General features: G+C 39.7%; 1 protein-coding gene across 2 annotated transcripts in view; it reads right to left on the reverse strand.

Annotated features, from left to right (window-relative positions):
* Positions 1 to 2,804: 2,804 nt before the first annotated feature.
* Positions 2,805 to 27,785, reverse strand: part of fibpa (fibroblast growth factor (acidic) intracellular binding protein a) — a 41,321-nt gene continuing 16,340 nt past the window's right edge. For both annotated transcript variants that reach the window (XM_061930111.1, XM_061930109.1), the window contains 8 exons: positions 23,852 to 23,978; positions 19,685 to 19,785; positions 19,437 to 19,570; positions 7,458 to 7,566; positions 7,323 to 7,386; positions 7,053 to 7,139; positions 6,846 to 6,943; positions 2,805 to 3,101 (listed from right to left, as the gene is read on the reverse strand). In XM_061930111.1, coding sequence (XP_061786095.1) covers positions 3,032 to 3,101; positions 6,846 to 6,943; positions 7,053 to 7,139; positions 7,323 to 7,386; positions 7,458 to 7,566; positions 19,437 to 19,570; positions 19,685 to 19,785; positions 23,852 to 23,978 — 790 coding nt within the window. In that variant the 3' untranslated portion in view covers positions 2,805 to 3,031. The remainder of the gene's footprint in view (positions 3,102 to 6,845; positions 6,944 to 7,052; positions 7,140 to 7,322; positions 7,387 to 7,457; positions 7,567 to 19,436; positions 19,571 to 19,684; positions 19,786 to 23,851; positions 23,979 to 27,785) is intronic.

A 27,785-nucleotide genomic window follows, 5' to 3' on the forward strand; every position in this document is an offset into this window, starting at 1 on the left:
TATGGGCATCGAATTAGTTACTATGGTAATTTAATTAGTTACTATGATCATCTAGTTACTATAGTCATCTAAATAGTTACTATGGGCATCTAATTAGTTACTATGGTAATTTAATTAGTTACTATGGTCATCTTATTAGTTAATATGGGCATCTAATTAGTTACTATGGTAATTTAAATAGTTACTATGGTCATCTAGTTAATATGGTCATCTTATTAGTTACTATGGGCATCTAATTAGTTACTATGGTAATGTAATTAGTTACTATGGTCATCTAGTTAGTTACTATTGTAATTTAATTAGTTACTATGGGCATCTAATTAGTTACTATGGTAATTGAATTAGTTACCATGGTCATCTAATGAGTTACTATGGTAATTGAATTAGTTACTATGGTCATCTAATGAGTTACTTAGAGCATCGAATTAGTTGCTAAGGTAATTTAATTAGTTACTATGATCATCTAGTTACTATAGTCATCTAAATAGTTACTATGGGCATCTAATTAGTTACTATGGTAATTTAATTAGTTACTATGGTCATCTTATTAGTTAATATGGACATCTAATTAGTTACTATGGTAATTTAAATAGTTACTATGGTCATCTAGTTACTATGGTCATCTAATTAGTTACTATGGGCATCTCATTAGTTACTATGGTAATTAAATTAGTTACTATGGTCATCTAGTTACTATGGTCATCTAATTAGTTACTATGGTAATTTAATTAGTTACTATGGGCATCTAATTGGTTACTATGGGCATCTAATTAGTTACTATGGTAATTTAATTAGTTACTATGGTCATCTTATTAGTTAATATGGGCATCTAATTAGTTACTATGGTAATTTAAATAGTTACTATGGTCATCTAGTTAATATGGTCATCTTATTAGTTACTATGGGCATCTAATTAGTTACTATGGTAATGTAATTAGTTACTATGGTCATCTAGTTAGTTACTATTGTAATTTAATTAGTTACTATGGTCATCTAATTAGTTACTATGGGCCTCTAATTAGTTACTATGGTCATCTAAATAGTTACTATGGGCATCTAATTAGTTACTATGGTAATTGAATTAGTTACTATGGTCATCTAATGAGTTACTTAGAGCATCGAATTAGTTGCTAAGGTAATTTAATTAGTTACTATGATCATCTAGTTACTATAGTCATCTAAATAGTTACTATGGGCATCTAATTAGTTACTATGGTAATTTAATTAGTTACTATGGTCATCTTATTAGTTAATATGGGCATCTAATTAGTTACTATGGTAATTTAAATAGTTACTATGGTCATCTAGTTACTATGGTCATCTAATTAGTTACTATGGGCATCTCATTAGTTACTATGGTAATTTAATTAGTTACTATGGTCATCTAGTTACTATGGTCATCTAATTAGTTACTATGGTAATTTAATTAGTTACTATGGGCATCTAATTGGTTACTATGGGCATCTAATTAGTTACTATGGTAATTGAATTAGTTACTATGGTCATCTAATTAGTTACTATAGTAATCTAATTAGTTACCATGGTCATCTAATGAGTTACTTAGAGCATCTAATTAGTTACTATGGGCCTCTAATTAGTTAATATGGTCATCTAAATAGTTACTATGGTCATTTAATTAGTTACTATGGTCATCTTATTAGTTACTATGGGCATCTAATTAGTTACTATGGTAATTTAATTAGTTACTATGGTCATCTAGTTACTATGGTCATCTAATTAGTTACTATGGTCATCTAATTAGTTACTATAGTAATCTAATTAGTTACCATGGTCATCTAATGAGTTACTTAGAGCATCTAATTAGTTACTATGGGCCTCTAATTAGTTAATATGGTCATCTAAATAGTTACTATGGTAATTTAATTAGTTACTATGGTCATCTTATTAGTTACTATGGGCATCTAATTAGTTACTATGGTAATTTAATTAGTTACTATGGTCATCTACTTACTATGGTCATCTAATTAGTTACTATGGGCATCTAATTAGTTACTATGGTAATTTAATTAGTTACTATGGTCATCTAGTTACTATGGTCATCTAATTAGTTACTATGGTCATCTAATTACTTACTATGATAATTTAATTAGTTACTATGGGCATCTAATTAGTTACTATGGGCATCTAACTAGTTATTATGGTCATTTAATTAGTTACTATGGTCATCTAAATAGTTACTATGGTAATGTAAGTCACAGCAGCTCAGATGAGGCACCAAGCAGTGTGGGTGGGGAGCGTTTCCACAGAGTGTTTCCAGAGCCTGAAATGTGGGTGTTAGGGACAGACGCGGAATGAGATTTTTACAACAAAGTTCTAAAGCTTAGTGATATATCACATATATCAGATTGTAGGTGGGTTTTTTTACTCTTCTCATTCATATTTGGCTGTGTTTGTTGCATTTGTGTTGTGTTTCGCTTGATTGCAAAATATGTGGATGGAGAGGGGGTGTGACGTTCATATGTTGTCAATATTCAGTGTTTTATCCTTCATAGTTAATATTGTAACATTCTTTATTTTCATGTACATTCTGGGTGTCTCATTCAGTAAAAAAATGTCAAATGTAATTCCGTTTTTTAAGGCGGTCTGTCATAACGTTTTTAGCATTCAATCAAACATTATTGTGAGGTTTTGTATTAGTGTTCCTAAAAATAGATATACCGGCCCCCAGACACATTTTTTTCTGTAAATTTGGCGCCCAAGTCAAAATAATTGCCCAGGCCTGGTCTGGACTGACTTTTCCATGTTTCTCGGCAGGTAAAACAGCACAACATCAAACCTTGGCGTACATTTGCTCTTTTTATTTACAAACATAGACACCGAGAGCGCACGAGCAGTTTGGAGGATAAATAATAACGAGGGGGCTTGAGCGTAAGAATTACTCACAAGACAAGCAAGGGGAACCACAAACCCGAAGGGGGCTAAAATAACAGCTTGGACGGAGGGGAATGGTTTTTTTTTTTTTTTTTTTTTAAAGAAAACAACAGCGAGGAGAAGTGGAGAAAAAACCTGTTCAGTCGTGATACATTTTGAAGATGCAGCTTTTGATGACGGCCATGTATCTGTCCCACACAACTTGATGTCTGATGCAGGGGAGAGAGACACAAGCACAATCCAACGTCAGCCAGTGTTCTCTCAGCAAAGGCAAGGGTTTCTTTTGAGGAATATCTCTTTGTGCTGTGCAGATTCCATTCCACAGTGCTTACATGAAAAACTAAATGTAGTGCAAGCTGTGCATGTTGAACCATTTCGGGGGAAAATACTTCTTAAAAAGTTGTGTCATAACTCACAATTGGCAATAACTAAGTTCAGTAAGTAGCAAGGGGTTTTGCATTACTTCTTTTTACAGTTAATGTTTATAAGATTGATATATGAGGCGCATCTAAAACAACAGATTACATTCACATCAAGAGTAAATTAATCTTAATCATCATTCATTAACTAATTAGTTATTCCTGAGTGTTTTATTGTTATAGGGGTCTTATTATTACCAGTGCTTTAACTTCTTTTTACACTTGTGTGACAATTAAGAATGCTTAAAAGTGTAAGGTGCATCTAAACTACAAATGACATTCAACATCATTAGTTATTTAATTTTTATCATCAATAATCAATCCTGGGTGTTTTATTCTTATGTGGGTCTAATTAATAACAGCGATTCACTTCTATTTACACTTTTATGACTGTTCAGAACGTGGTCCAGTCATCCCTCGTTTATCTCTGTTAATTGGTTCCGGACATGACCGCGATAAATTGAATTTTCCGAGGAGGAGGAATCAAATATTTTCATAACTGGAGCATAAAAAAACTGTTTACGACTTTGTAAATACATTTTTAAACATTATGAGAGCCATTTAGACATAATTGAAACCCTTTAGTGACCTTTACCCTCTTTTAATACAATTTACAGTAGGTAACACTGTATTTTTGCCTCACTCTTGTGAGAAACCTGCATATGACTGAAGAATTAAGGAGTGGGACTATCCAGGACTAGCTGTTATGGCTCAAAAAACCACCAGGTAGCATCTGTGAGCAGATAAGACTGTATCATCTCTAGGAATGGGAATAGAAAACCGGTTCCCAGTGTATAAAGTCCTTGGAACCGCTTGCCATTTGTTTCAAACGGTTCCTGCGGGAGAGGATGACATCATTACGCAATGTTTTCCTCCAACCACATTTTCACTCAGTCATGACATTATTCAGGTGGAACTCATACAATTAGAATATGGTGTAAAAGTCCATTCATGTCAAAAATTCAATTTCAAACATGAAACCAATATGTGATATGAAGTCCTTACATGCAAAGTGAGATATGTTAAGCCTGTATTATAATTTTGATGATCATGGCTTATAGTTATTTAAAGTAAAACACTTTCTGAGATTTTCAATTTATGGTTTTCATAAGCTGTAAGCCATAAACATCAACATTATATCAAAAGAAGGCTTGAAATATCTTGTGTTGCAAGTTATGAGCCTATGTTATTATATTATTATAATGGTATAATACATTGGGTTTCTTTCAGTTTATATTAGTTTCATCTTGTAAATCTAAACAAACCTTTGCAGAGTATATTTACTAGGGCAGGTCTTGTGAGATGACGCTGGCTACTGCCAGATCATTATTAAGAAAAAATGACCGACAGGAAGGCGAAAAACACTTTTTATCTCAACAGACTCTAGCGCCGCACCTGCCATCAAAACTCTAAAGACTGACTGCACAGTTCCTGTCTTTACAATAAAAGCACTGCTTCATCCTGCCTGCGCTAACAAAATAAGAGTCTCAGAAAGCTGGCGTGCAGAAGCTAGCAAGCTACGGAGTTAACCGCCAATGTATTTCTTGTAAAATGTAAAAAAAGGAGTACGGAAGCTGGACTTTCATGTGGTATTGGACAGAAAGGAGGACTTTTTTTCTACTCCATTTGAAAATGTGGACGTTATCATCACTACTGTCTAGAGATGTCCGATAATGGCTTTTTTGCCGATATCCGATATTGTCCGACTCTTACATACCGATTCCAATATCAACCGATACCGATATATACAGTCGTGGAATTAACACATTAGTATGCCTAATTTTGTGGTGATGCCCCGCTGGATGCATTAAACAATGTAACAAGGTTTTTCAAAATAAATCAACTCAAGTTATGGAAAAAAATGCCAACATGGCACTGCCCTATTTATTATTGAAGTCACAAAGCGCATTCTTTTTTTTAACATGCCTCAAAACAGCAGCTTGGAATTTGGGACATGCTCTCCCTGAGAGAGCATGAGGAGGTTGGGGGGGGCGGGGTTGAGGTGGGGGAGGGGGGGTGGATAGGGGTAGCGGGGGGTGTATATTGTAGCGTCTGCAAGGGGTTCTGGGTATTTGTTCTGTTGTGTTTATGTTGTGTTACGGTGCGGATGTTCTCCTGAAATGTGTTTGTCATTCTTGTTTGGTGTGGGTTCACAGTGTGGCGCATATTTGTAACAGTGTTAAAGTTGTTTATACGGCCACCCTCAGTGTGACCTGTATGGCTGTTGACCAAGTATGCAGGGCATTCACTTGTGAATGTGAAAAGCCGTAGCTATTATGTGACTGGGCCGACACGCAAAGGCAGTGCCTTTAAGGTTTATTGGCGCTCTGTACTTATCCCTAAGTCCGTGTACACGGCGGCGTTTTTAAAAGTCAGACATTTTACTTTTTGAAACCGATAGCGATAATTTTGAAACCGATAGCGATAATTTTGAAACCGATAGCGTTAATTTCCGATATTACATTTTAAAGCATTTATCGGCCGATAATATCGGCAGTCTGATATTATCGGACATCCCTACTACCGTCTGATTCCTATCAATGCAAGTCATCAGAATCAGGTAATACACCAACTTATATTCTTGTCTTCATGAAAGAAAGGAATGTTAAACATGCTTGTATTATCATTAAACACATTTAACTTGTTAACAAAAAACTCTCTTTCATAAATAAATCAATATAAATGATATATATGAATGAGGTAGATCCCCTCCACTTGGTCAATTGAAAATTAGCTCACCTGCAGAAAAAAGTCTGGGCACCCCTGGTCTCGGCAGACGACAAAGATTCTTTAAAGTTTTTAAAAAGTTACATTCTTGTGTAATTTCCGAATATGTTTTATTTTGTTGAATTCTACAGATTTAAAAATGTTATTATTTTCATAATTTTTTTTTTTTTTTTTATGCTATGTGTTTCTTAAGACCTTTTTAAGGTCATGTTAGCTCTAAACGAAACACAATTGATGCTAATCCATCTTTTTGTTATCTTTTTCCCAAAATAAGAATCGGTTAAAGAACCAAATGGTTAAGCAGAATCGAGAGTGGAATCGGAACCAATTCCCGTCCCTAATCATCTCTTTCGGTCTTATCATGTCGGTAGAGCACTCTTCACTCAAGCTTAAAGTAAAGGATGAGGCAAAAATACAGTAATGCTTCCTGAGGCTTCCACTGTACTATAGATACTTTGTTTATTTAGCCATTCTTATGCTTAGTTGAGAACCAAAAAAGTTGTGCTTTTAACCCCAAAAATGACTACAGTGGGACCTTGGAACAGATCATTTCAGTTCCCACGACTCGCTATGACCAAATTGTAGGTGGACAATAATGGTTTGTTTTTGAACAGATGTTCCACTGTAACTACAGCTTAAGGAGACAGGGTGACACAGGAAGACGTACAACGTGACGACTGAGCACCAAATGGCCCGAGTGTTTATCTGACTTTGTTTGGTTTTCCCAAAGTAGCACATTTTTTTTTTAAAAGGGGGCGGTCCTGTGGGAGGCGATAAAAACACCCTTGGTGGGCCCGTAATACTCACTTGAAGGTGTCCAGTATGTGCACGGAGTTGGTGTAGTGCGTCAAGTAAAGCCTGGTGTCTGACGCCGTCCATCGGTCCGAGCGACACGGCTCAATAAACTTGAGGCGGGACAAGGAAGGGAGGAGGAGAGTTAATACGAAGCAGCTTCTGGCCTTGCTGTTGATTGACAATGCATTTCGAGGAATAAGAAGGGGTAGGGGGGCCCACCTTCTCAACAAGGTCGATGAAGAAATCACGGACGTCTTTTGTGTTGGTTAGCTTGGCTGCGATGTTCACTAGGCCTCTGGAAAGATTCTGGAACGATGACAAGTCAGTCATTTGTACAGTGGAAAGTCAAACAATTTGGCACTTGACCAAAAAATACAGTTGTAAACTTGCACAAGGGCCAAAAAGACTTTGGCAAGCTCAACTGAAGCGTACGGCCTGTTGGACACGTAGCGTCGCAGCAAGACCAGAACCTTCTCCAATGTTTCTCACCTTAAAGTTGGCCTCCATCTCATTATAAGCTTTGGTTTTCCCCCTGAGGGCTGCGCAGACAAGACTGTGGACAGAAAATGAAAAAACTCTTTTGTTTTCCCTGTTCAGCAGCAAATGTGTGTGAATACGTCAGACCTTTTGTGTTGATCCAGCAGATCTTTGTCAGAGATCAAAATCTTCAGCTCTTTCAGCTCTTGTAGAAATTCTTTGTCAAGATCCACGTCCATGTCTTCCACCAAGTTATCTAGAAGGAGCAAGGCACTTTACATTATCTGGCAGGTGTGTTGTTTCCTCTCAGGGTTTTGTTTGGTTGCTACAAAATACAGATGTTTGTCTGCTTCATATTTCTTTAGGCTGGACGCCGCCAATTACCGGAGCGACGCTTCCAAATACTTCTGAGCCCCTGAGGTACTCTGTATAACACGGGGGTCAGCAACCCGCGGCTCTTTAGCGGCGCCCTAGTGGCTCCCTGAAGCATTTTTTCTTTAAAAGGATTGAAAATGGAAAAAGATGGGGGAAAACTATCAATCAATCAATGTTTATTTATATAGCCCTAAATCACAAGTGTCTCAAAGGGCTGCACAAGCCACAACGACATCCTCAGTTCAGATCCCACATCAGAGCAAGGAAAAATTCAACCCAATGGGACAATGAGAAACCTTGGAGAGGACCGCGTGGGGACCCCCCCATGGCGAACGGTGCAATGGACATTGAGTGGATCTAGCATAATATTGTGAGAGTCCAGTCCATAGTGGATCTAACACAGGGGTCACCAACGTGGTGCCCACGGGCACCAGGCCGCCCGTAAGGACCAGATGAGTAGCCCGCTGGCCTGTTCTAAAAATAGCTCAAATAGCAGCACTTACCAGTGAGCTGCCTCTATTTTTTAAATTGTATTTATTTACTAGCAAGCTGGTCTCGCTTTGCTCGACATTTTTAATTCTAAGAGAGACAAAACTCAAATAGAATTTGAAAATCCAAGAAAATATTTTAAAGACTTGGTCTTCACAAACTGACAAAGAAACAGATAGCAGATTTGGTGTCCAGTTCAAAGTGTGACATGATTTATTTAAAAATTTGAGAGTTGACTTTTGTATTTTACACGAGTTATTATTTGTACAAACATGGTGCAAATTAATTCATGATTTGTTAAAAAAATGTTAGTGGCTAGCTAGTTAAAATGGGATATTGTGATTTCACAAGACTGTCTTAGAAGTGATCATTTGAAAATGTTCAATTTGAAAAATGTGCACTTAGAGAAAATATCAAAATAAAGTGTTGCATATTGACATTTATCTGTTTCTATATATATTTATTGTGAGAAATCATTAAGATGATCAGTGTTTCCACAAAGATAAATATCATTAATTATTAATAATAACATAGAGTTAAAGGTAAATTGAGCAAATTGGCTATTTCTGGCAATCTATTTAAGTGTGTATCAAACTGGTAGCCCTTCGCATTGATCAGTACCCAAGAAGTAGCTCTTGGTTTCAAAAAGGTTGGTGACCCCTGATCTAACATAATAGTAAGAGTCCAGTCCATAGTGGGGCCAGCAGGAGACCATCTCGAGCGGAGACGGATTAGCAGCGCAAAGACGTCCCCAACCGATGCACAGGCAAGTGGTCCACCCCGGGTCCCGACTCTGGACAGCCAGCGCTTCATCCGTGGCCACCGAACCAGTGCCCCCCCCTCCACAAGGGAGAGGGGGGCAGAGCAGAAAAGAAAAGAAACGGCAGATCAACTGGTCTAAAAGGGGGGTCTATTTAAAGGCTAGAGTATACAAATGAGTTTTAAGATGGGACTTAAATGCTTCTACTGACGTAGCATCTCTAACTGTTACCGGGAAGGCATTCCAGAGTACTGGAGCCCTAATAGAAAACGCTCGAAAGCCCGCAGACTTTTTATTTTTTGGGGGGGCTCTGGGAATCACTAATAAGCCGGAGTTCTTTGAACGCAGATTTCTTGCCGGGACATATGGTACAATAAATCAGCAAGATAGGATGGAGCTAGACTGTGTAGTATTTTATACATAAGTAGTAAAACCTTAAAGTCACATCTTAAGTGCACAGGAAGCCAGTGCAGGTGAGCCAGTATAGGTATATATATATATATATATATATATATATATATATATATATATATATATATATATATATATAAATATATATATATATATATATATGTATATAAAAAGGTATATACAGTATAGGCGTAATATGATCAAACTTTCTTGTTCTTGTCAAAAGTCTAGCAGTCGCATTTTGTACCAACTGTAATCTTTTAATGCTAGACATAGGGAGACCTGAAAATAATACGTTACAGTAATTAACTACATTTCTTGTTTGAGGACAAACATGACAAAAACCTTCCCAGCTGTTAGATGAAGGTAGAAAAGCGCTATACAAGTATAACCCATTTATCATTTATTTATTTAGAACTACCACTGTTTAATATGTTTGTGTGTATGCTGCACTGATGAGAGTGTTTGGTTAACATCGTTTTGTCCTACTTATTTCGGCGGTTCTTGAACTCACCATAGTGTGGACTGTGATTGTTTACATGTAAAATCTTCCACTCCTTCTTTGTCTCATTTTGTCCACCAAACGTTTTATACTGTGCGTGAATGCACAAAGGTGCGCTTTGTTGATGTTATTGACTTGTTGGGAGTGCCAATCAGGCAAATTTGGTCAGTGCATGACTGCAAGCTAATCAATGCTGTATGTACATATTGCATCATCACGCCTCATTTGTAGTTATATTAAGGTTTTACTACTTAGGTATAAAATACTACACGGTCTAGCTCCATCCTATCTTGCTGATTGCATTGTACCATATGTCCCGGCAAGAAATCTGCGTTCAAAGAACTCCGGCTTATTAGTGATTCCCAGAGCCCAACAAAAGTCTGCGGGCTATAGGGCGTTTTCTATTGGGGCTCCAGTACTCTGGAATGCCCTCCCGATAACAGTTAGAGATGCTACCTCAGTAGAAGCATTTAAGTCCCATCTTAAAACTCATTTGTATACTCTAGCCTTTAAATAGACCACACTTTTAGACCAATTGATCTGCCGTTTCTTTTCTGCTCTGACCCCCTCTCCTTCGTGGAGGGGGGGGGGCACAGATTCGGTGACCACAGATGACGTGCTAGCTGTCCAAAGTCGGGATCCAGGGTGGACCACTCATCTGTGCATCAGTTTGGGACGTCTCTGCGCTGCTGTTTCCACTCAAGATGATCTCCTGCTGGCCCCACTATGGACTGCACTCTCTCACTATTATGTTAGATTCACTATGGACTGAACTCTCACACTATTATGTTAGATCCACTATGGACTGGACTCTCACTATTATGCTAGATCCACTATGGACTGGACTCTCACAATATTATGTTAGATCCACTATGGACTGGACTCTCACAATATTATGCTAGATCCACTATGGACTGGACTCTCACAATATTATGCTAGATCCACTATCGACTGGACTCTCACACTATTTTGTTAGATCCACTATGGACTGGACTCTCACTATTATGTTAGATCCACTGCAGACTGGACTCTCACTATTATGTTAGATCCACTATTGACTGGACTCTCACACTATTAACTAGATCCACTATGGACTGGACTCTCACTATTATGTTAGATCCACTATGGACTGGACTCTCACAATTTTATGTTAGATCCACTTGGACTGGACTCTCACAATATTATGTTAGATCCACTACGGACTAGACTCTCACAATATTATGTTAGATCCACTATGGACTGGACTCTCACAATATTATGCTAGATCCACTATGGACTGGACTCTCACACTATTATGTTAGATCCACTATGGACTGGATTCTCACTATTATGTTAGATCCACTGTGGACTGGACTCTCACTATTATGTTAGATCCACTATGGACTGGACTCTCACACTATTATGCTAGATCCACTATGAACTGGACTCTCACACTATTATGTTAGATCCACTATGGACTGGACTCTCACTATTATGTTAGATCCACTATGGACTGGACTCTCACAATATTATGTTAGATCCACTATGGACTGGACTCTCACAATATTATGTTAGATCCACTACGGACTGGACTCTCACAATATTATGGTAGATCCACTATGGACTGGACTCTCACAATATTATGTTAGATCCACTATGGACTGGACTCTCACAATATTATGCTAGATCCACTATGGACTGGACTCTCACACTATTATGTTAGATCCACTATGGACTGGACTCTCACTATTATGTTAGATTCACTATTGACTGGACTCTCACACTATTAACTAGATCCACTATGGACTGGACTCTCACTATTATGTTGGATCCACTATGGACTGGACTCTCACAATATTATGTTAGATCCACTATGGACTGGACTCTCACAATATTATGTTAGATCCACTACGGACTGGACTCTCACAATATTATGGTAGATCCACTATGGACTGGACTCTCACAATATTATGTTAAATCCACTATGGACTGGACTCTCACAATATTATGCTAGATCCACTATGGACTGGACTCTCACACTATTATGTTAGATCCACTATGGACTGGACTCTCACTATTATGTTAGATCCACTGTGGACTGGACTCTCACTATTATGTTAGATCCACTATGGACTGGACTCTCACACTATTATGCTAGATCCACTATGGACTGGACTCTCACACTATTATGTTAGATCCACTATGGACTGGACTCTCACTATTATGTTAGATCCACTGTGGACTGGACTCTCACTATTCTGTTAGATCCACTATGGACTGGACTCTCACACTATTATGCTAGATCCACTATGGACTGGACTCTCACACTATTATGTTAGATCCACTATGGACTGGACTCTCACTATTATGTTAGATCCACTGTGGACTGGACTCTCACTATTCTGTTAGATCCACTATGGACTGGACTCTCACACTATTATGTTAGATCCACTATGGACTGGACTCTCACACTATTATGTTAGATCCACTATGGACTGGACTCTCACTATTATGTTAGATCCACTGTGGACTGGACTCTCACTATTATGTTAGATCCACTATGGACTGGACTCTCACACTATTATGTTGAGCAACCGTGCCAGAAACCTGAGGGTTGCAGGTTCGCTCCCCGTCTCTTACCATCCCAAAATCGCTGCCGTTGTGTCCTTGGGCAGGACACTTCACCCTTTGCCCCCGGTGCCACTCACACCGGTGAACTGAATGATGAATGATAGGTGGTGGTCGGAGGGAACGTTGGCGCAAATTGCAGCCACGCTTCCGTCAGTCTACCCCAGGGCAGCTGTGGCTATGAAAGTAGCTTACCACCACCAGGTGTGAATGATTGATGGGTCCTACATGTAAAGTGACTTTGTGTACTTAGAAAAGCGCTATATAAATCCCAGTTATTATTATTATTATTATTATTATGTTAGATCCACTATGGACTGGACTCTCCCACTATTAACTAGATCCACTATGGACTGGACTCTCACTATTATGTTAAATCCACTATGGACTGGACTCTCACTATTATGTTAGATCCACTATGGACTGGACTCTCACTATTATGTTAGATCCACTATGGACTGGACTCTCACTATTATGTTAGATCCACTATGGACTGGACTCTCACAATATTATGTTAGATCCACTCGACGTCCATTGCACCGGTCGCCCAGGGGGGGGGGGGGTCCCCACATCTGCGGTCCCCTCCAAGGTTTCTCATTGTTATCCCATTGTTTTTTCTTGCCCTGATGTGGGATCTGAGCCGAGGATGTCGTTGTGGCTTGTGCAGCCCTTTGAGACACTTGTGATTTAGGGCTACATAAGTAAACATTGATTGATATTTGATCTCATTTTATTTCCTGTATTTTTATCCTCTTTGTATATAATTTAGTTTTGCATGTCTCATGACACATTATCTGTATGTAATATTGTCTGCATTTTAGATAGTTGTTTGTGTGCCATGTTGTTCCAGACCACAACAAACGTTACCTCGCTCGCAAAGATTGTAATAAATCCATTAAAAGAAGACAGCCTGCCGTTTCCTTTAACTTGGACACACACATCTTTACCTCAGGCCATTAAAAGACAGTCATTTCCAGGAGTTATGTCACCTTCTTAGTAGCCTCTGATTTACTAATGGTTTCTAATGTTGTAAACATGTGTAGAATAAATATTACATGTCAACATTTCTGTCGACAAAGATTTGCTGCAGCCTGCGACACATAGTCATTTTGATAGTAGGCTATTATAGCTAATATAGACACTTACATCATGTGTTGCCTTCATTATAACACTTGTATAAGACTTTTAAAGTAATTTTGATAGTAGGCTATTATAGCTAATATAGACACTTACATCATGTGTTGCCTTCATTATAAGACTTATATACGGCTTTTCATTTTTTGCGGCTCCAAACAGATCAGATTTTTGTATTTTTGGTCCAATATGGCCCTTTCAACGTTTTGGGTTGCCGACCCCTGGTATAAGATAATGGACATCTAGTAAATGTCCTCATAATACACTTATAACCACATCAATTGTGGTCGGTCACTGTCCAAATACTTTTGGAGCACTGTTATGCATTCAAGCACTGTTACTCAAGTTCTACTCTTGTACCAAATAAGCCGTCATTCCTTCTACAAGGGCCTGAGGACCTCTGGTGGCCAGCAGACGGAAGAACACTTTTGACAAAGCGTGCCACGGGAAAAGGACAGCATGGACTTGATTTATCCCACCATGGAGAAATGATGAGGTTGCAGTGCAGGTTCACAAAAGCCACACAAATAAAGTAAAACACATGAAAACGTTAAAAAACCCAAACGGCGCCATTTCTACATACAGCTACATAAGTCAAACAGAACGACAGACCAAAAAATTACCATTAAATAATACATATTGTGCACATACAATGAAACGCAACATTTTGAGGATGTTGTGTTTCTATTGCCAAGATAATTGATCAACTATTTAGCAAGTCGTTAACATTTTAGTGCAGGCACCCTTTACACGTTTTAATCTTAAAAGAATGATCAAGAATAATTTAAGTACATTTTAATGACAAAATTTCGGCCTGTATTACAAACCCCGTTTCCATATGAGTTGGGAAATTGTGTTAGATGTAAATATAAAAGGAATACAATGATTTGCAAATCCTTTTCAACCCATATTCAATTGAATGCACTACAAAGACAAGATATTTGTTGCACCGGTCGCCCAGGGGGGGGGGGGGTCCCCACATCTGCGGTCCCCTCCAAGGTTTCTCATTGTTATCCCATTGTTTTTTCTTGCCCTGATGTGGGATCTGAGCCGAGGATGTCGTTGTGGCTTGTGCAGCCCTTTGAGACACTTGTGATTTAGGGCTACATAAGTAAACATTGATTGATATTTGATCTCATTTTATTTCCTGTATTTTTATCCTCTTTGTATATAATTTAGTTTTGCATGTCTCATGACACATTATCTGTATGTAATATTGTCTGCATTTTAGATAGTTGTTTGTGTGCCATGTTGTTCCAGACCACAACAAACGTTACCTCGCTCGCAAAGATTGTAATAAATCCATTAAAAGAAGACAGCCTGCCGTTTCCTTTAACTTGGACACACACATCTTTACCTCAGGCCATTAAAAGACAGTCATTTCCAGGAGTTATGTCACCTTCTTAGTAGCCTCTGATTTACTAATGGTTTCTAATGTTGTAAACATGTGTAGAATAAATATTACATGTCAACATTTCTGTCGACAAAGATTTGCTGCAGCCTGCGACACATAGTCATTTTGATAGTAGGCTATTATAGCTAATATAGACACTTACATCATGTGTTGCCTTCATTATAACACTTGTATAAGACTTTTAAAGTAATTTTGATAGTAGGCTATTATAGCTAATATAGACACTTGATTTATCCCACCATGGAGAAATGATGAGGTTGCAGTGCAGGTTCACAAAAGCCACACAAATAAAGTAAAACACATGAAAACGTTAAAAAACCCAAACGGCGCCATTTCTACATACAGCTACATAAGTCAAACAGAACGACAGACCAAAAAATTACCATTAAATAATACATATTGTGCACATACAATGAAACGCAACATTTTGAGGATGTTGTGTTTCTATTGCCAAGATAATTGATCAACTATTTAGCAAGTCGTTAACATTTTAGTGCAGGCACCCTTTACACGTTTTAATCTTAAAAGAATGATCAAGAATAATTTAAGTACATTTTAATGACAAAATTTCGGCCTGTATTACAAACCCCGTTTCCATATGAGTTGGGAAATTGTGTTAGATGTAAATATAAAAGGAATACAATGATTTGCAAATCCTTTTCAACCCATATTCAATTGAATGCACTACAAAGACAAGATATTTGTTGCACCGGTCGCCCAGGGGGGGGGGGGGGTCCCCACATCTGCGGTCCCCTCCAATGTTCAAACTCATAAACTTTATTTTTTTTTTGCAAATAATAATTAACTTAGAATTTCATGGCTGCAACACGTGCCAAAGTAGTTGGGAAAGGGCATGTTCACCACTGTGTTACATGGCCTTTCCTTTTAACAACACTCAGCAAACGTTTGGGAAGTGAGGAGACACATTTTTTAAGCTTCTCAGGTGGAATTCTTTCCCATTCTTGCTTGATGTACAGCTTAAGTTGTTCAACAGTTGTGGTATTTTACTTCATAATGCGCCAAACATTTTCAATGGGAGACAGGTCTGGACTACAGGCATGCCAGTCTAGTACCCGCACTCTTTTACTATGAAGCCACGTTGATGTAACACATGGCTTGGCATTGTCTTGCTGAAATAAGCAGGGGCGTCCATGGTAACGTTGCTTGGATGGCAACATATGTTGCTCCAAAACCTGTATGTACCTTTCAGCATTAATGGCGCCTTCACTGATGTGTAAGTTACCCATGTCTTGGGCACTAATACACCCCCATACCATCACAGATGCTGGCTTTTCAACTTTGCGCCTATAACAATCCGGATGGTTCTTTTCCTCTTTGGTCCGGAGGACACGACGTCCGCAGTTTCCAAAAACAATTTGAAAAGTGGACTCGTCAGACCACAGAACACTTTTCCACTTTGCATCAGTCAATCTTAGATGAGTTCGGGCCCAGCGAAGCCGACGGCGTTTCTGGGTGTTGTTGATAAAACGGTTTTCGCCTTGCATAGGAGAGTTTTAACTTGCACTTACAGATGTTGCGACCAACTGTAGTTACTGACAGTGTGTTTCTGAAGTGTTCCTGAGCCCATGTGGTGATATCCTTAACACACTGATGTCGCTTGTTGATTCAGTACAGCCTGAGGGATCGAAGGTCACGGGCTTAGCTGCTTACGTGCAGTGATTTCTCCAGATTCTCTGAACCCTTTGATATTACGGACCATAGATGGTGAAATCCCTAAATTCCTTGCAATAGCTGCTTGAGAAAGGTTTTTCTTAAACTGTTCAACAATTTGCTCACGCATTTGTTGACAAAGTGGTGACCCTCGCCCCATCCTTGTTTGTGAATGACTGAGCATTTCATGGAATCTACTTTTATACCCAAGCATGGCACCCACCTGTTCCCAATTTGCCTGTTCACCTGTGGGATGTTCCAAATAAGTGTTTGATGAGCATTCCTCAACTTTATCAGTATTTATTGCCACCTTTCCCAACTTCTTTGTCACGTGTTGCTGGCATCAAATTCTAAAGGTAATGATTATTTGCAAAAAAAAAACATTTATCAGTTTGAACATCAAATATGTTGTCTTTGTAGCATATTCAACTGAATATGGGTTGAAAAGGATTTGCAAATCATTGTATTCCGTTTATATTTACATCTAACACAATTTCCCAACTCATTTGGAAACAGGGTTAGTAGTTCTGCAAAAATGTGAATCACAATTTTGCTGAGAATTGACAGGACAAATTATTCACGTAGGGCGCACCAGATTATAAGGCGCACTGCTGATGAGCGGGTCGAGTCAGGTCTTTTTTCATACAAAAGGCGCTCCGGATTATAAGGCGCATTAAAAGGGTCATATTATGATTTTTTTCTAAATGTAAAAGACTTCCTTGTGGTCTACATAACATGTAATGGTGGTTCTTTGGTCAAAATGTTGCATAGATGATGTTTTACACATCATCTTCAAGTCACTTCCTGACAGTCGCTTTAAGATGCGCCGTTTTGTGGGCGGTCTTATTTACGTGGCTCACCTTCGACAGCGTCTTCTCCCCGTCATCTTTGTTGTAGCGGTGTAGAGTGCAAGGACGGGAGTGGAAGAAGTGTCAAAAGATGGCGCTAACTGTTTTAATGACATTCAGACTTTACTTCAATCAATAACGGAGCAGCATCTCCTCATCCGTGGCTCACTAGTGCAACAACAACGCCAGAAATGTGTCCCGTGAAAAACCGTCCGACCGGAACTCTCTAATAACTAAAGTTTCGTGGGTGAATAATGTAAACCCACTACACTGGTAGTTTTTAGCGCTTCCATAGCAAGATATAAGTAAGAACTTTACACTACTTTTTATATTAGAAATGGCAACAGCAGAGGATAAAATGTACATAACAAGAAGATAGTGAAAAAGAAGAAGCTTATCGACTACGGCATCGGCACGGACTAGAGTGGCGGACGTGCGCACATTTTCAGGACTTATGCAGATATCAAATACAGATCAGCAGGTACCAGAAGGTAAGAAAAGTTGGTTTTGCATAATATTGTGAAACAAAATGCCAGATAATATCTGCTAATGGGTGCCATTTTGCAGTCTTTATACACACACCATAGTAATACTTGTATCTCTGACTACGGTAGCCGTAATGGGCCGACAATCCATCAAGCGGTGCGGCTGCGAAGTCGTACTAAAACATGTTGACAGATTTTTTTGAGTGCCGTGTGTAATGTTCTTTATTTTCAATGGAACATTTTAAAGTTTTGGTGTTGTTTACTGGCGTCATAATGCAGTCTACACGTATCTCTTATGTGTGACTGCCATCTACTGGTCACACTTATCATTACACCATGTACCAAATAAAATTGCTTCGAGGTCGATAAGCACAACCACGATTATTCCGTACATTAGGCGCACCAGGTTATAAGGGGCACTGTCGATTTTTGAGAAAATGAAAGGATTTTAAGTGCGCCTTGTAGTCTGAAAAATACGGTAATAGTCAAGCTTGTGGGGCGGTATAGCTCGGTTGGTAGAGTGGCCGTGCCAGCAACTTGAGGGTTCCAGGTTCGATCCCCGCTTCCGCCATCCTAGTCACTGCCGTTGTGTCCTTGGGCAAGACACTTTACCCACCTGCTCCCCGTGCCACCCACACTGGTTTAAATGTAACTTAGATATATCTGCAGAGACTCCCCCCACCCCCACCAAGGACTGTTTTCACTGCTGGACTCTAGAAAGAAGTTCCACAGCCTCCGTAGCAGAACCTCCAGGTTCTGTAACAGCTTCTTCCCTCAGGCCGTAAGACTCTTGAACGCATTAAAATAATCCCCTCAATTCCCTCCCAAAAATGGATTAACTGGCTGGAATATAAAAACAATATAACGTACATCCATAAACCTGGATGCATATGCAAAAGTGCAATATATTTATCTGTACAGTAATCTATTTATTTATATCTGCACCTTATTGCTTTTTTTATCCTGCACTACCATGAGCTAATGCAACGAAATTCTGTTCTTATCTGTATTGTAAAGTTCAAATTTGAATGACAATAAAAAGGAAGTCTAAGTCTAATATTGGGTTTCACTATGTAAAAGCGCTTTGAGTCAATAGAGAAAAGCGAAATATAAATATAATTCACTTCACTTCACACTCGTTCACTCCACAGTACATTCATACATGTATTGAAGACAAGTCAAATTACTTAATGATAACCAGTGAACCTTGCCACAATGGCTCTGTTAACTAATATTTGAACAATTTGGTGTAAAAATTGCAATTTTTGTCATTTTTGTGTGAAGCTGCAAAGAACCCTCAGTGCTTTTTTACAACGTATGACTCCAGCTTCACCGCCACAGAAATGCTCACATTTAAAACGTACGTTCATAGATGCCGAAATGAGTCGCATTGTCACTTTCATCTCATGCTAACAAAAAAAAAACCTCACCAACGGCTCCGACTGTCCAGTTGTTGATGAGCTGCCCGGCGCAGAAAGCAAAGTCCTGGAAGGTGAGATACTGCAGCTTCCTTTTCCCCGTCTCAAAACGATTGTTGGCAAAGAAAACAATGGCAGCATAATCCCTGAAACAGGCCAAGAAAGGCGTATTCTGGATAGTTAGTTAACGTCCTGAGAATACATAAAGCTCAAATTAGCAACACTTTGGTGGTAAAGTCCAAACCTAAAAGTCTCTTTACCTCGCGAGCTTGTCAGAGAGAAGGAAATGCTGACGAATGTTCTCCACTAGGGGGCCCTTGAGCTCTTCCACCACTTTGAAAACACGCTTGAAGTTGTCAAACTGAAAAGAAACAACACAGAAAATGAACTCCTATCCTATAAAACATATCAGATGATTGTATTAAGAATTTAACAGATGAGCCAATTTTGTTTTTGCTACATACGGTGACAATATCAAAACTCACTTTTCTTTAAGATGACTCAAGGCATTTTTTCCTAAAGCTGTATACTCACAGGAAATGAGCACGAGAGGAATGGCGCGAATGAATAGTTTGGAAAACGGGAGTGGAGAAATGATCAAATGGAACCCACATGTGAGCATCACCTACTGTACATAATCAGAGCCCTGCATACTAGCTGTCAATTGAGCTGATTATTTTAAACAATGTTTATTACTGTGCATTGCGGAAATGTTGCTAATACTTTCACGACCTTATTTAGCGACACAAGTAGGTCAAGGCATGAAAAATCACTGTCAACTGTGTCAATCAACCACTGACACACATTAAACTGAACTAACCAGATTATTTTAAACAATGTTTATTACTCTGCACGACCTTATTTAGCTACACAAGTACAAACCCCATTTCTATATGAGTTGGGAAATTGTGTTAGATGTAAATATAAACGGAATACAATGATTTGCAAATCCTTTTCAACCCATATTCAATTGAATGCACTACAAAGACAACATATTTGATGTTCAAACTCATAATTTTTTATTTTTTTTTGCAAATAATAATTAACTTAGAATTTCATGGCTGCAACACGTGCCAAAATAGTTGGGAAAGGGCATGTTCACCACTGTGTTACATGGCCTTTCCTTTTAACAACACTCAGTAAATGTTTGGTAACTGAGGAGACACATTTTTTAATCTTCTCAGGTGGAATTCTTTCCCATTCTTGCTTGATGTACAGCTTAAGTTGTTCAACAGTCCGGGGTTCTCCGTTGTGGTATTTTAGGCTTCATAATGCGCCACACATTTTCAATGGGAGACAGGTCTGGACTACAGGCAGGCCAGTCTAGTACCCGTACTCTTTTACTATGAAGCCACGTTGATGTAACACGTGGCTTGGCATTGTCTTGCTGAAATAAGCAGGGGCGTCCATGGTAACGTTGCTTGGATGGCAACATATGTCGCTCCAAAACCTGTATGCACCTTTCAGCATTAATGGCGCCTTCACAGATGTGTAAGTTACCCATGTCTTGGGCACTAATACACCCCCATACCATCACACATGCTGGCTTTTCAACTTTGCGCCTATAACAATTCGGATGGTTCTTTTCCTCTTTGGTCCGGAGGACACAACGTCCACAGTTTCCAAAAACAATTTGAAATATGGACTCGTCAGACCACAGAACACTTTTCCACTTTGTATCAGTCCATCTTAGATGAGCTCAGGCCCAGCGAAGCCGACGGCGTTTCTGGGTGTTGTTGATAAACGGTTTTCGCCTTGCATAAGAGAGTTTTAACTTGCACTTACAGATGTAGCGACCAACTGTAGTTACTGACAGTGGGTTTCTGAAGTGTTCCTGAGCCCATGTGGTGATATCCTTTACACACTGATGTCGCTTGTTGATGCAGTACAGCCTGAGGGATCGAAGGTCACGGGCTCAGCTGCTTACGTGCAGTGATTTCTCCAGATTCTCTGAACCCTTTGATGATTTTACGGACCGTAGATGGTGAAATCCCTAAATTCCTTGCAATAGCTGCTTGAGAAAGGTTTTTCTTAAACTGTTCAACAATTTCCTCACACATTTGTTGACAAAGTGGTGACCCTCGCCCCATCCTTGTTTGTGAATGACTGAGCATTTCATGGAATCTACTTTTATACCCAACCATGGCACCCACCTGTTCCCAATTTGCCTGTTCAACTGTGGGATGTTCCAAATAAGTGTTTGATGAGCATTCCTCAACTTTATCAGTATTTATTGCCACCTTTCCCAACTTCTTTGTCACGTGTTGCTGGCATCAAATTCTTTGGTTAATGATTATTTGCACAAAAAAAAATGTTTATCAGTTTGAACATCAAATATGTTGTCTTTGTAGCATATTCAACTGAATATGGGTTGAAAAGGATTTGCAAATCATTGTATTCCGTTTATATTTACATTTGACACAATTTCCCAACTCATATGGAAACAGGGTTTGTAGGTCAACGCATAAAAAATCACTGTCAATTATGTCAATCCACCACTGACACACATGAAACTGAACTAACCAGATTATTTTAAACAATGTTGATTACTCTGCACTGCAGAATTGTTGCTAATACTTTCACAACCTTATTTAGCCACATAAGTAGGTCAATACATGAAAAACTCTGTCAGCTATGTCAGTCAATCACTGACGCACATGAAACTGAACTAACCAGATTATTTCAAAGAGTGTTTATTACTGTGCACTGCAGAAATGTTGCCAATACATTCACGACCTTATTTAGCTACACAAGTAGGTCAACGATGAAAAAACACTGTCAACTATGACAATCAACTACTGACACATGAAACTGAACTAACCAGATTATTTTAAAGAATGTTTATTACTCTGCATGACCTTATTTAGCTACACGAGCAGGTCAACATAAAAAAACACTGTCAACTATGTCAATCAATCACTGACACACATGAAACTGAACTAACCAGATTGTTTTAAAGGGGAACATTATCACCAGACCTATGTAAGCGTCAATATATACCTTGATGTTGCAGAAAAAAGACCATATATTTTTTTAACCGATTTCAGAATTCTAAATGGGTGAATTTTGGCGAATTAAACGCCTTTCTATTATTCACTGTCGGAGCGATGACGTCACAACGGGAAGCAATCCGCCATTTTCTCACTTTCGTCGGTGTGTTGTCGGAGGGTGTAACAACACGAACAGGGACGGATTCAAGTTGCACCAGTGGCCCAAAGATGCGAAAGTGGCAAGAAATTGGACGAAATTTGTTCAAAATACGAGGCTGTGGGGAAAGCCGACGAAATGGTCAGTCGTTTGTTCCGCACACTTTACCGACGAAAGCTATGCTACGACAGAGATGGCAAGAATGTGTTGATATCCTGCGACACTCAAAGCAGATGCTGACATCAACTCCAAAACTGGACAGATCAGCTTTCAGGAAAAGAGAGCGGATGAAGGTATGTCTACAGAATATATTAATTGATGAAAACCTTATTCATTACTTGCGATTTTACGTAAATTATTTTACATAAACTGTGTTTACCAATAATTTAGCTTAAAAACATTAATTTTTTTCAATCATTCGAGTACATTCGGGTAGTCTTGTGTAATGCAGTATTTTGTGTCTATTTAGGTATGGTTAACCTGAGTGCTGAAATCGTGGAAAAATATATGTTCTTAGCGCGCTTGAAATGGGCTGTCTGCACTCTCAAAGTGCATGTTGTTGCCAAATGTATTTCATATGCTGTAAACCTAGTTCATAGTTGTTAGTTTCCTTTAATGCCAAACAAATACATACCAATCGTTGGTTAGAAGGCGATCGCCAAATTCGTCCTCGCTTTCTCCCGTGTCGCTGGCTGTCGTGTCGTTTTCGGCGGTTTCGCTTGCATACGGTTCAAACCGATATGGCTCAATAGCTTCAGTTTCTTCTTCAATTTCGTTTTCGCTACCTGCCTCCACACTACAACCATCCGTTTCAATACATGCGTAATCTGTTGAATCGCTTAAGCCGCTGAAATCCGAGTCTGAATCCGAGCTAATGTCGCTATACCTTGCTGTTCTATCCGCCATGTTTGTTTATATTGGCATCACTATGTGACGTCACAGGAAAATGGACGGGTGTATATAACGATGGTTAAAATCAGGCACTTTGAAGCTTTTTTTAGGGATATTGCGTGATGGGTAAAATTTTGAAAAAAACTTCGAAAAATAAAAAAAGCCACTGGGAACTGATTTTTAATGGTTTTAACCCTTCTGAAATTGTGATAATGTTCCCCTTTAAACAATGTTTATTACTGTGCTCTGCAGAAATGTAGCTATACATTCATGACCTTATTTAGCCACACGAGTAGGTCAACGCATGAAAAAACACTGTCAACTATGTCAATCAATCACTTACGCACATGAAACTGAACTAACCGGTCATAAATTAAAATTAGACTTACCTGACGTCGGCAGCTTTTCAGAGTCACACCTGTCTTGGCACTGATGTCGTCCAGGTCTTTCTTGGTTCCTTTTGACAGCTTCTTTCCCAGAACTTCACGCACAAATTGATCTTTAAAGGCGTAGTATCTAATTCAGGAAAGGCAGATTGAAAAAGAGGCAGCTAAAGTTAGACTCTCAATTACTACATCAGGGAAGAAACAATTAAATATTTGACTGTAAATGCAGAAATTCTTAGAAAGAGGCGATGAGAAAACCTCTGAAGTCTCGAGCTTCTCAATTTGTCATTTTGACAAGTCACCCTGTATGTTCTCACAGAATATTATGCAGGGGACATCATGTGAAACTTAAGCAAACCTCACAAGATGTCAGCACAGTAAGCATTACCCTACCTTTTGTACATTACCTTAGTTTACACTTGTGAAATGGATAAGGCGCATATGCAGCATAAATCTCATTACACCACACGTGATATCTTCATCATCCATGACTCAAATTAAAAAAACACGTTCATTGTTTTTCCACTTAACTAAAAGCAGTGGTTAGCTTCTTTTTACACTTGTATGACTTTTTATGGCACTTTATTTGGGCTGTGTGCAATGCAATACATCCCTTTTTTATTTCATTTTATTATCATTGTTAAAGTTATTACCTTTTTTTTTAACTCTCATTCACTTACCTGCATTTTATTGAGTCTGTTGTGGTAATCCTGACTTTTTGGTGTGTTTTTATTGTTATTTGATAATAAGTACACACAAATCTGACATATTTACATTATATTTATATGCTCATTAATATGTGCTATCCCTATTTTGAATTTAATTGAATTTGGAAAATGATTTAGCATTCCTATGTGTTTTAAGAATGATGTCTCGCCCACTTACGGCTTTTAGGACGTAAGTGGGCGGGGTGGACCGCTCGCCTGTGCATCGGTTGGGAACATGTCTGCGCTGCTGACCTGTCTCCGCTCGGTATGGTGTCCTGCTGGCCCCACTATGGACTGGACTCTTACTATTATGTTGGAACCACTATGGACTGGACTCTCACAATATTATGTCAGACCCACTCGACATCCATTGCATTCGGTCTCCCCTTATGTGGGCTCTGTACCGAGGATGTCGTTGTGGCTTGTGCAGCCCTTTGAGACACTTGTGATTTAGGGCTATATAAATAAACATTGATTGATTGATTGATGTCTCGCCCACTTACGGCTTTTAGGACGTAATGACGTAGACTAGGTACGTACAAACATATCACATGCACGCACATTGGCTGTGTGTATCGTTAGCTAATGATAGCAATTTAGATCGTTCGTGTTAGCTATCGTTGTTTATAAATTCTATCATAACAACAACATGACTGCAAATTGTTAGTTTCTTTTCCTGAAACTGCTTTTGTGGATGTGGATGTCCTTCGCAAATAGGGGAGGCGCGGTGCGATGGCGGCAAACATGCTTTATCAGTATCATGCTTCAAACCCCGCTGTGAAAAGCTATGCATTGCAAAACGTGCGCATGGTAGCCATTAATCCTGACTTTATTTTCATTTTTAAAAAATGTTTCATTCATTTTTGTTTTTTTAAGTCAGAACCATTTTATATATTGTGCTCCTGAGTTGTGGGATGTGGGGACCACGGTGGGAATGGTGTTCTGCTGACCTCGACTGTGGATGTTGTGGATCGGTGGAGGGAATACTTCAAAGACCTCCTCAATCCTACCAACACATCTTCCTATGAGGAAGCAGTGCCTAAAGAACCTGTGGTGGGCTCTCCTATTTCTTGAGCTGAGGTTGCCGAGGTAGTTCCTTAAGGCTCTGGATAATGTGGGGCTGTCTTGGTTGACAAGACTCTGCAGCATCGCGTGGACATCGGGGGTGGTACCTCTGGATTGGCAGACCTGGGTGGTGGTTCCTCTCTTAAAGAAGGGGAACCGGAGGGTGTGTTCCAACTATTGTGGGATCACACTCCTCAGCCTTCCTGGTAAAATCTATTCAGGTGTACTGGAGAGGAGGCTACGCCGGATAGTCGAACCTCGGATTCAGGAGGAACAGTGTGGTTTTCGTCCTGGTCGTGGAACTGTGGACCAGCTCTATAGTCTCGGTAGGGTCCTTGAGGGTGAATGGGAGTTTGCCCAACCAGTCTACATGTGCTTTGTGGACTTGGAGAAGGCATTCGACCGTGTACCCCGGGAAGTCCTGTGGAGAGTGCTCAGAGAGTATGGGGTAGCGGACTGTCTGATTGTGGCGGTCCGCTCCCTGTATGATCAGTGTCAGAGCTTGGTCCGCATTGCCGGCAGTAAGTCGGACACGTTTCCAGTGAGGGTTGGACTCCGCCAAGGCTGCCCTTTGTCACCAATTCTGTTCATAACTTTTATGGACAGAATTTCTAGGTGCAGTGAGGGCGTTGAGGGTATCTGGTTTGGTGGCTGCAGGATTAGGTATCTGCTTTTTGCAGATGATGTGGTCCTGATGGCTTCACCTGGCCAGGATCTTCAGCTCCAACTGGATCGGTTCGAGTGTGAAGCGACTGGGATGAGAATCAGCACCTCCATGTCCGAGTCCATGGTTCTCGCCCGGAAAAGTGTGGAGAGCCATCTCCAGTTGGGGAGGAGATCTTGCCCCAAGTGGAGGAGTTCAAGTACTTGTTCATGAGTGAGGGAAGAGTGGATGGTGAGATCGACAAGCGGATCGGTGCGGCGTCTTCAGTAATGCGGACGCTGTATCGATCCGTTGTGGCAAAGAAGGAGATGAGCCGGAAGGCAAAGCTCTCAATTTACCAGTCGACCTACGTTCCCATCCTCACCTATGGTCATGAGCTTTGGGTTATGACCGAAAGGACAAGATCACGGGTACAAGCGGCCGAAATGAGTTTCCTCCACCGGGTGGCGGGGCTCTCCCTTAGATATAGGGTGAGAAGCTCTGCAATCCTGGATGAGCTCAAAGTAAAGCCGCTACTCCTCCACATGGAGAGGAGCCAGATGAGGTGGTTCGGGCATCTGGTCAGGATGACACCCGAACGCCTCCCTATGGAGGTGTTTCGGGCACGGGGAAAACCCAGGACACGTTGGGAAGACTATCTCTCCCGGCTGGCCTGGGAACGCCTCGGGATCCCCCGGGAGGAGCTGGAAGAAGTGGCTGGGGAGAGGGAAGTCTGGGCTTCCCTGCTTAGGCTGCTGCCCCCGCGACCCCACCTCGGATAAGCGGAAGAAGATGAATGGATGGATGGTGCTCCTGAGTTAATGTTGCTGATTAATTTCAATGTATTATTTATTTCCATCCATCCATCCATCCATTTCCTACCGCTTGTCCCGTTCGGGATCGCGGGGGTCCTGGAGCCTATCTCAGCTGCATTCGGGCGGAAGGCGGTGTACACCCTGGACAAGTCGCCACCTCATCGCAGGGCCAATAGTTTATTTAATTGTATCTTTTATCAAATGGTTCAAGTCGGTAAAAAAATGTCCATAGTTTATGTAAGAATTTAAAAAATATATTTTCTGTTACAGACTAAAAAACATTGTTAAAAAAGTTGTCATTTGATCTATAATTATGTATTTTTTGTTTGCTTTAATGTTAATAATAATACAATCTTTACTGTCTCATGTATAATGTGTGTACAGCAAAATGCAGTCTCTGCCTTTGACCCATCCTCTCTTGAGGAGCAGTGTGGTGTACCTACAACAATTTCATTGACAAACTAAATTATTTATAATTGCGGCGGAGAGTGGGGGGCTGGGCGCGAAATGTTTTCTTCTTCCTAGGATAAGCGTAACAGAACATAATAGAGAAGCACTGGTGTACGTCAATATAATTAGTCGTTGTGAAAAATATCAGGGTTTCTGCAGATATCAGCAAATCTGATTTAATTCAATTTAATGCCTTTTTAATGCAACTGAAATCAAATTGTATGCCCATGTCCTATGGCACATCATCGTTATATACA

Source organism: Nerophis lumbriciformis, linkage group LG36, assembly GCF_033978685.3.
Source record: "Nerophis lumbriciformis linkage group LG36, RoL_Nlum_v2.1, whole genome shotgun sequence".
Taxonomy (NCBI): Eukaryota; Metazoa; Chordata; class Actinopteri; order Syngnathiformes; family Syngnathidae; genus Nerophis; species Nerophis lumbriciformis.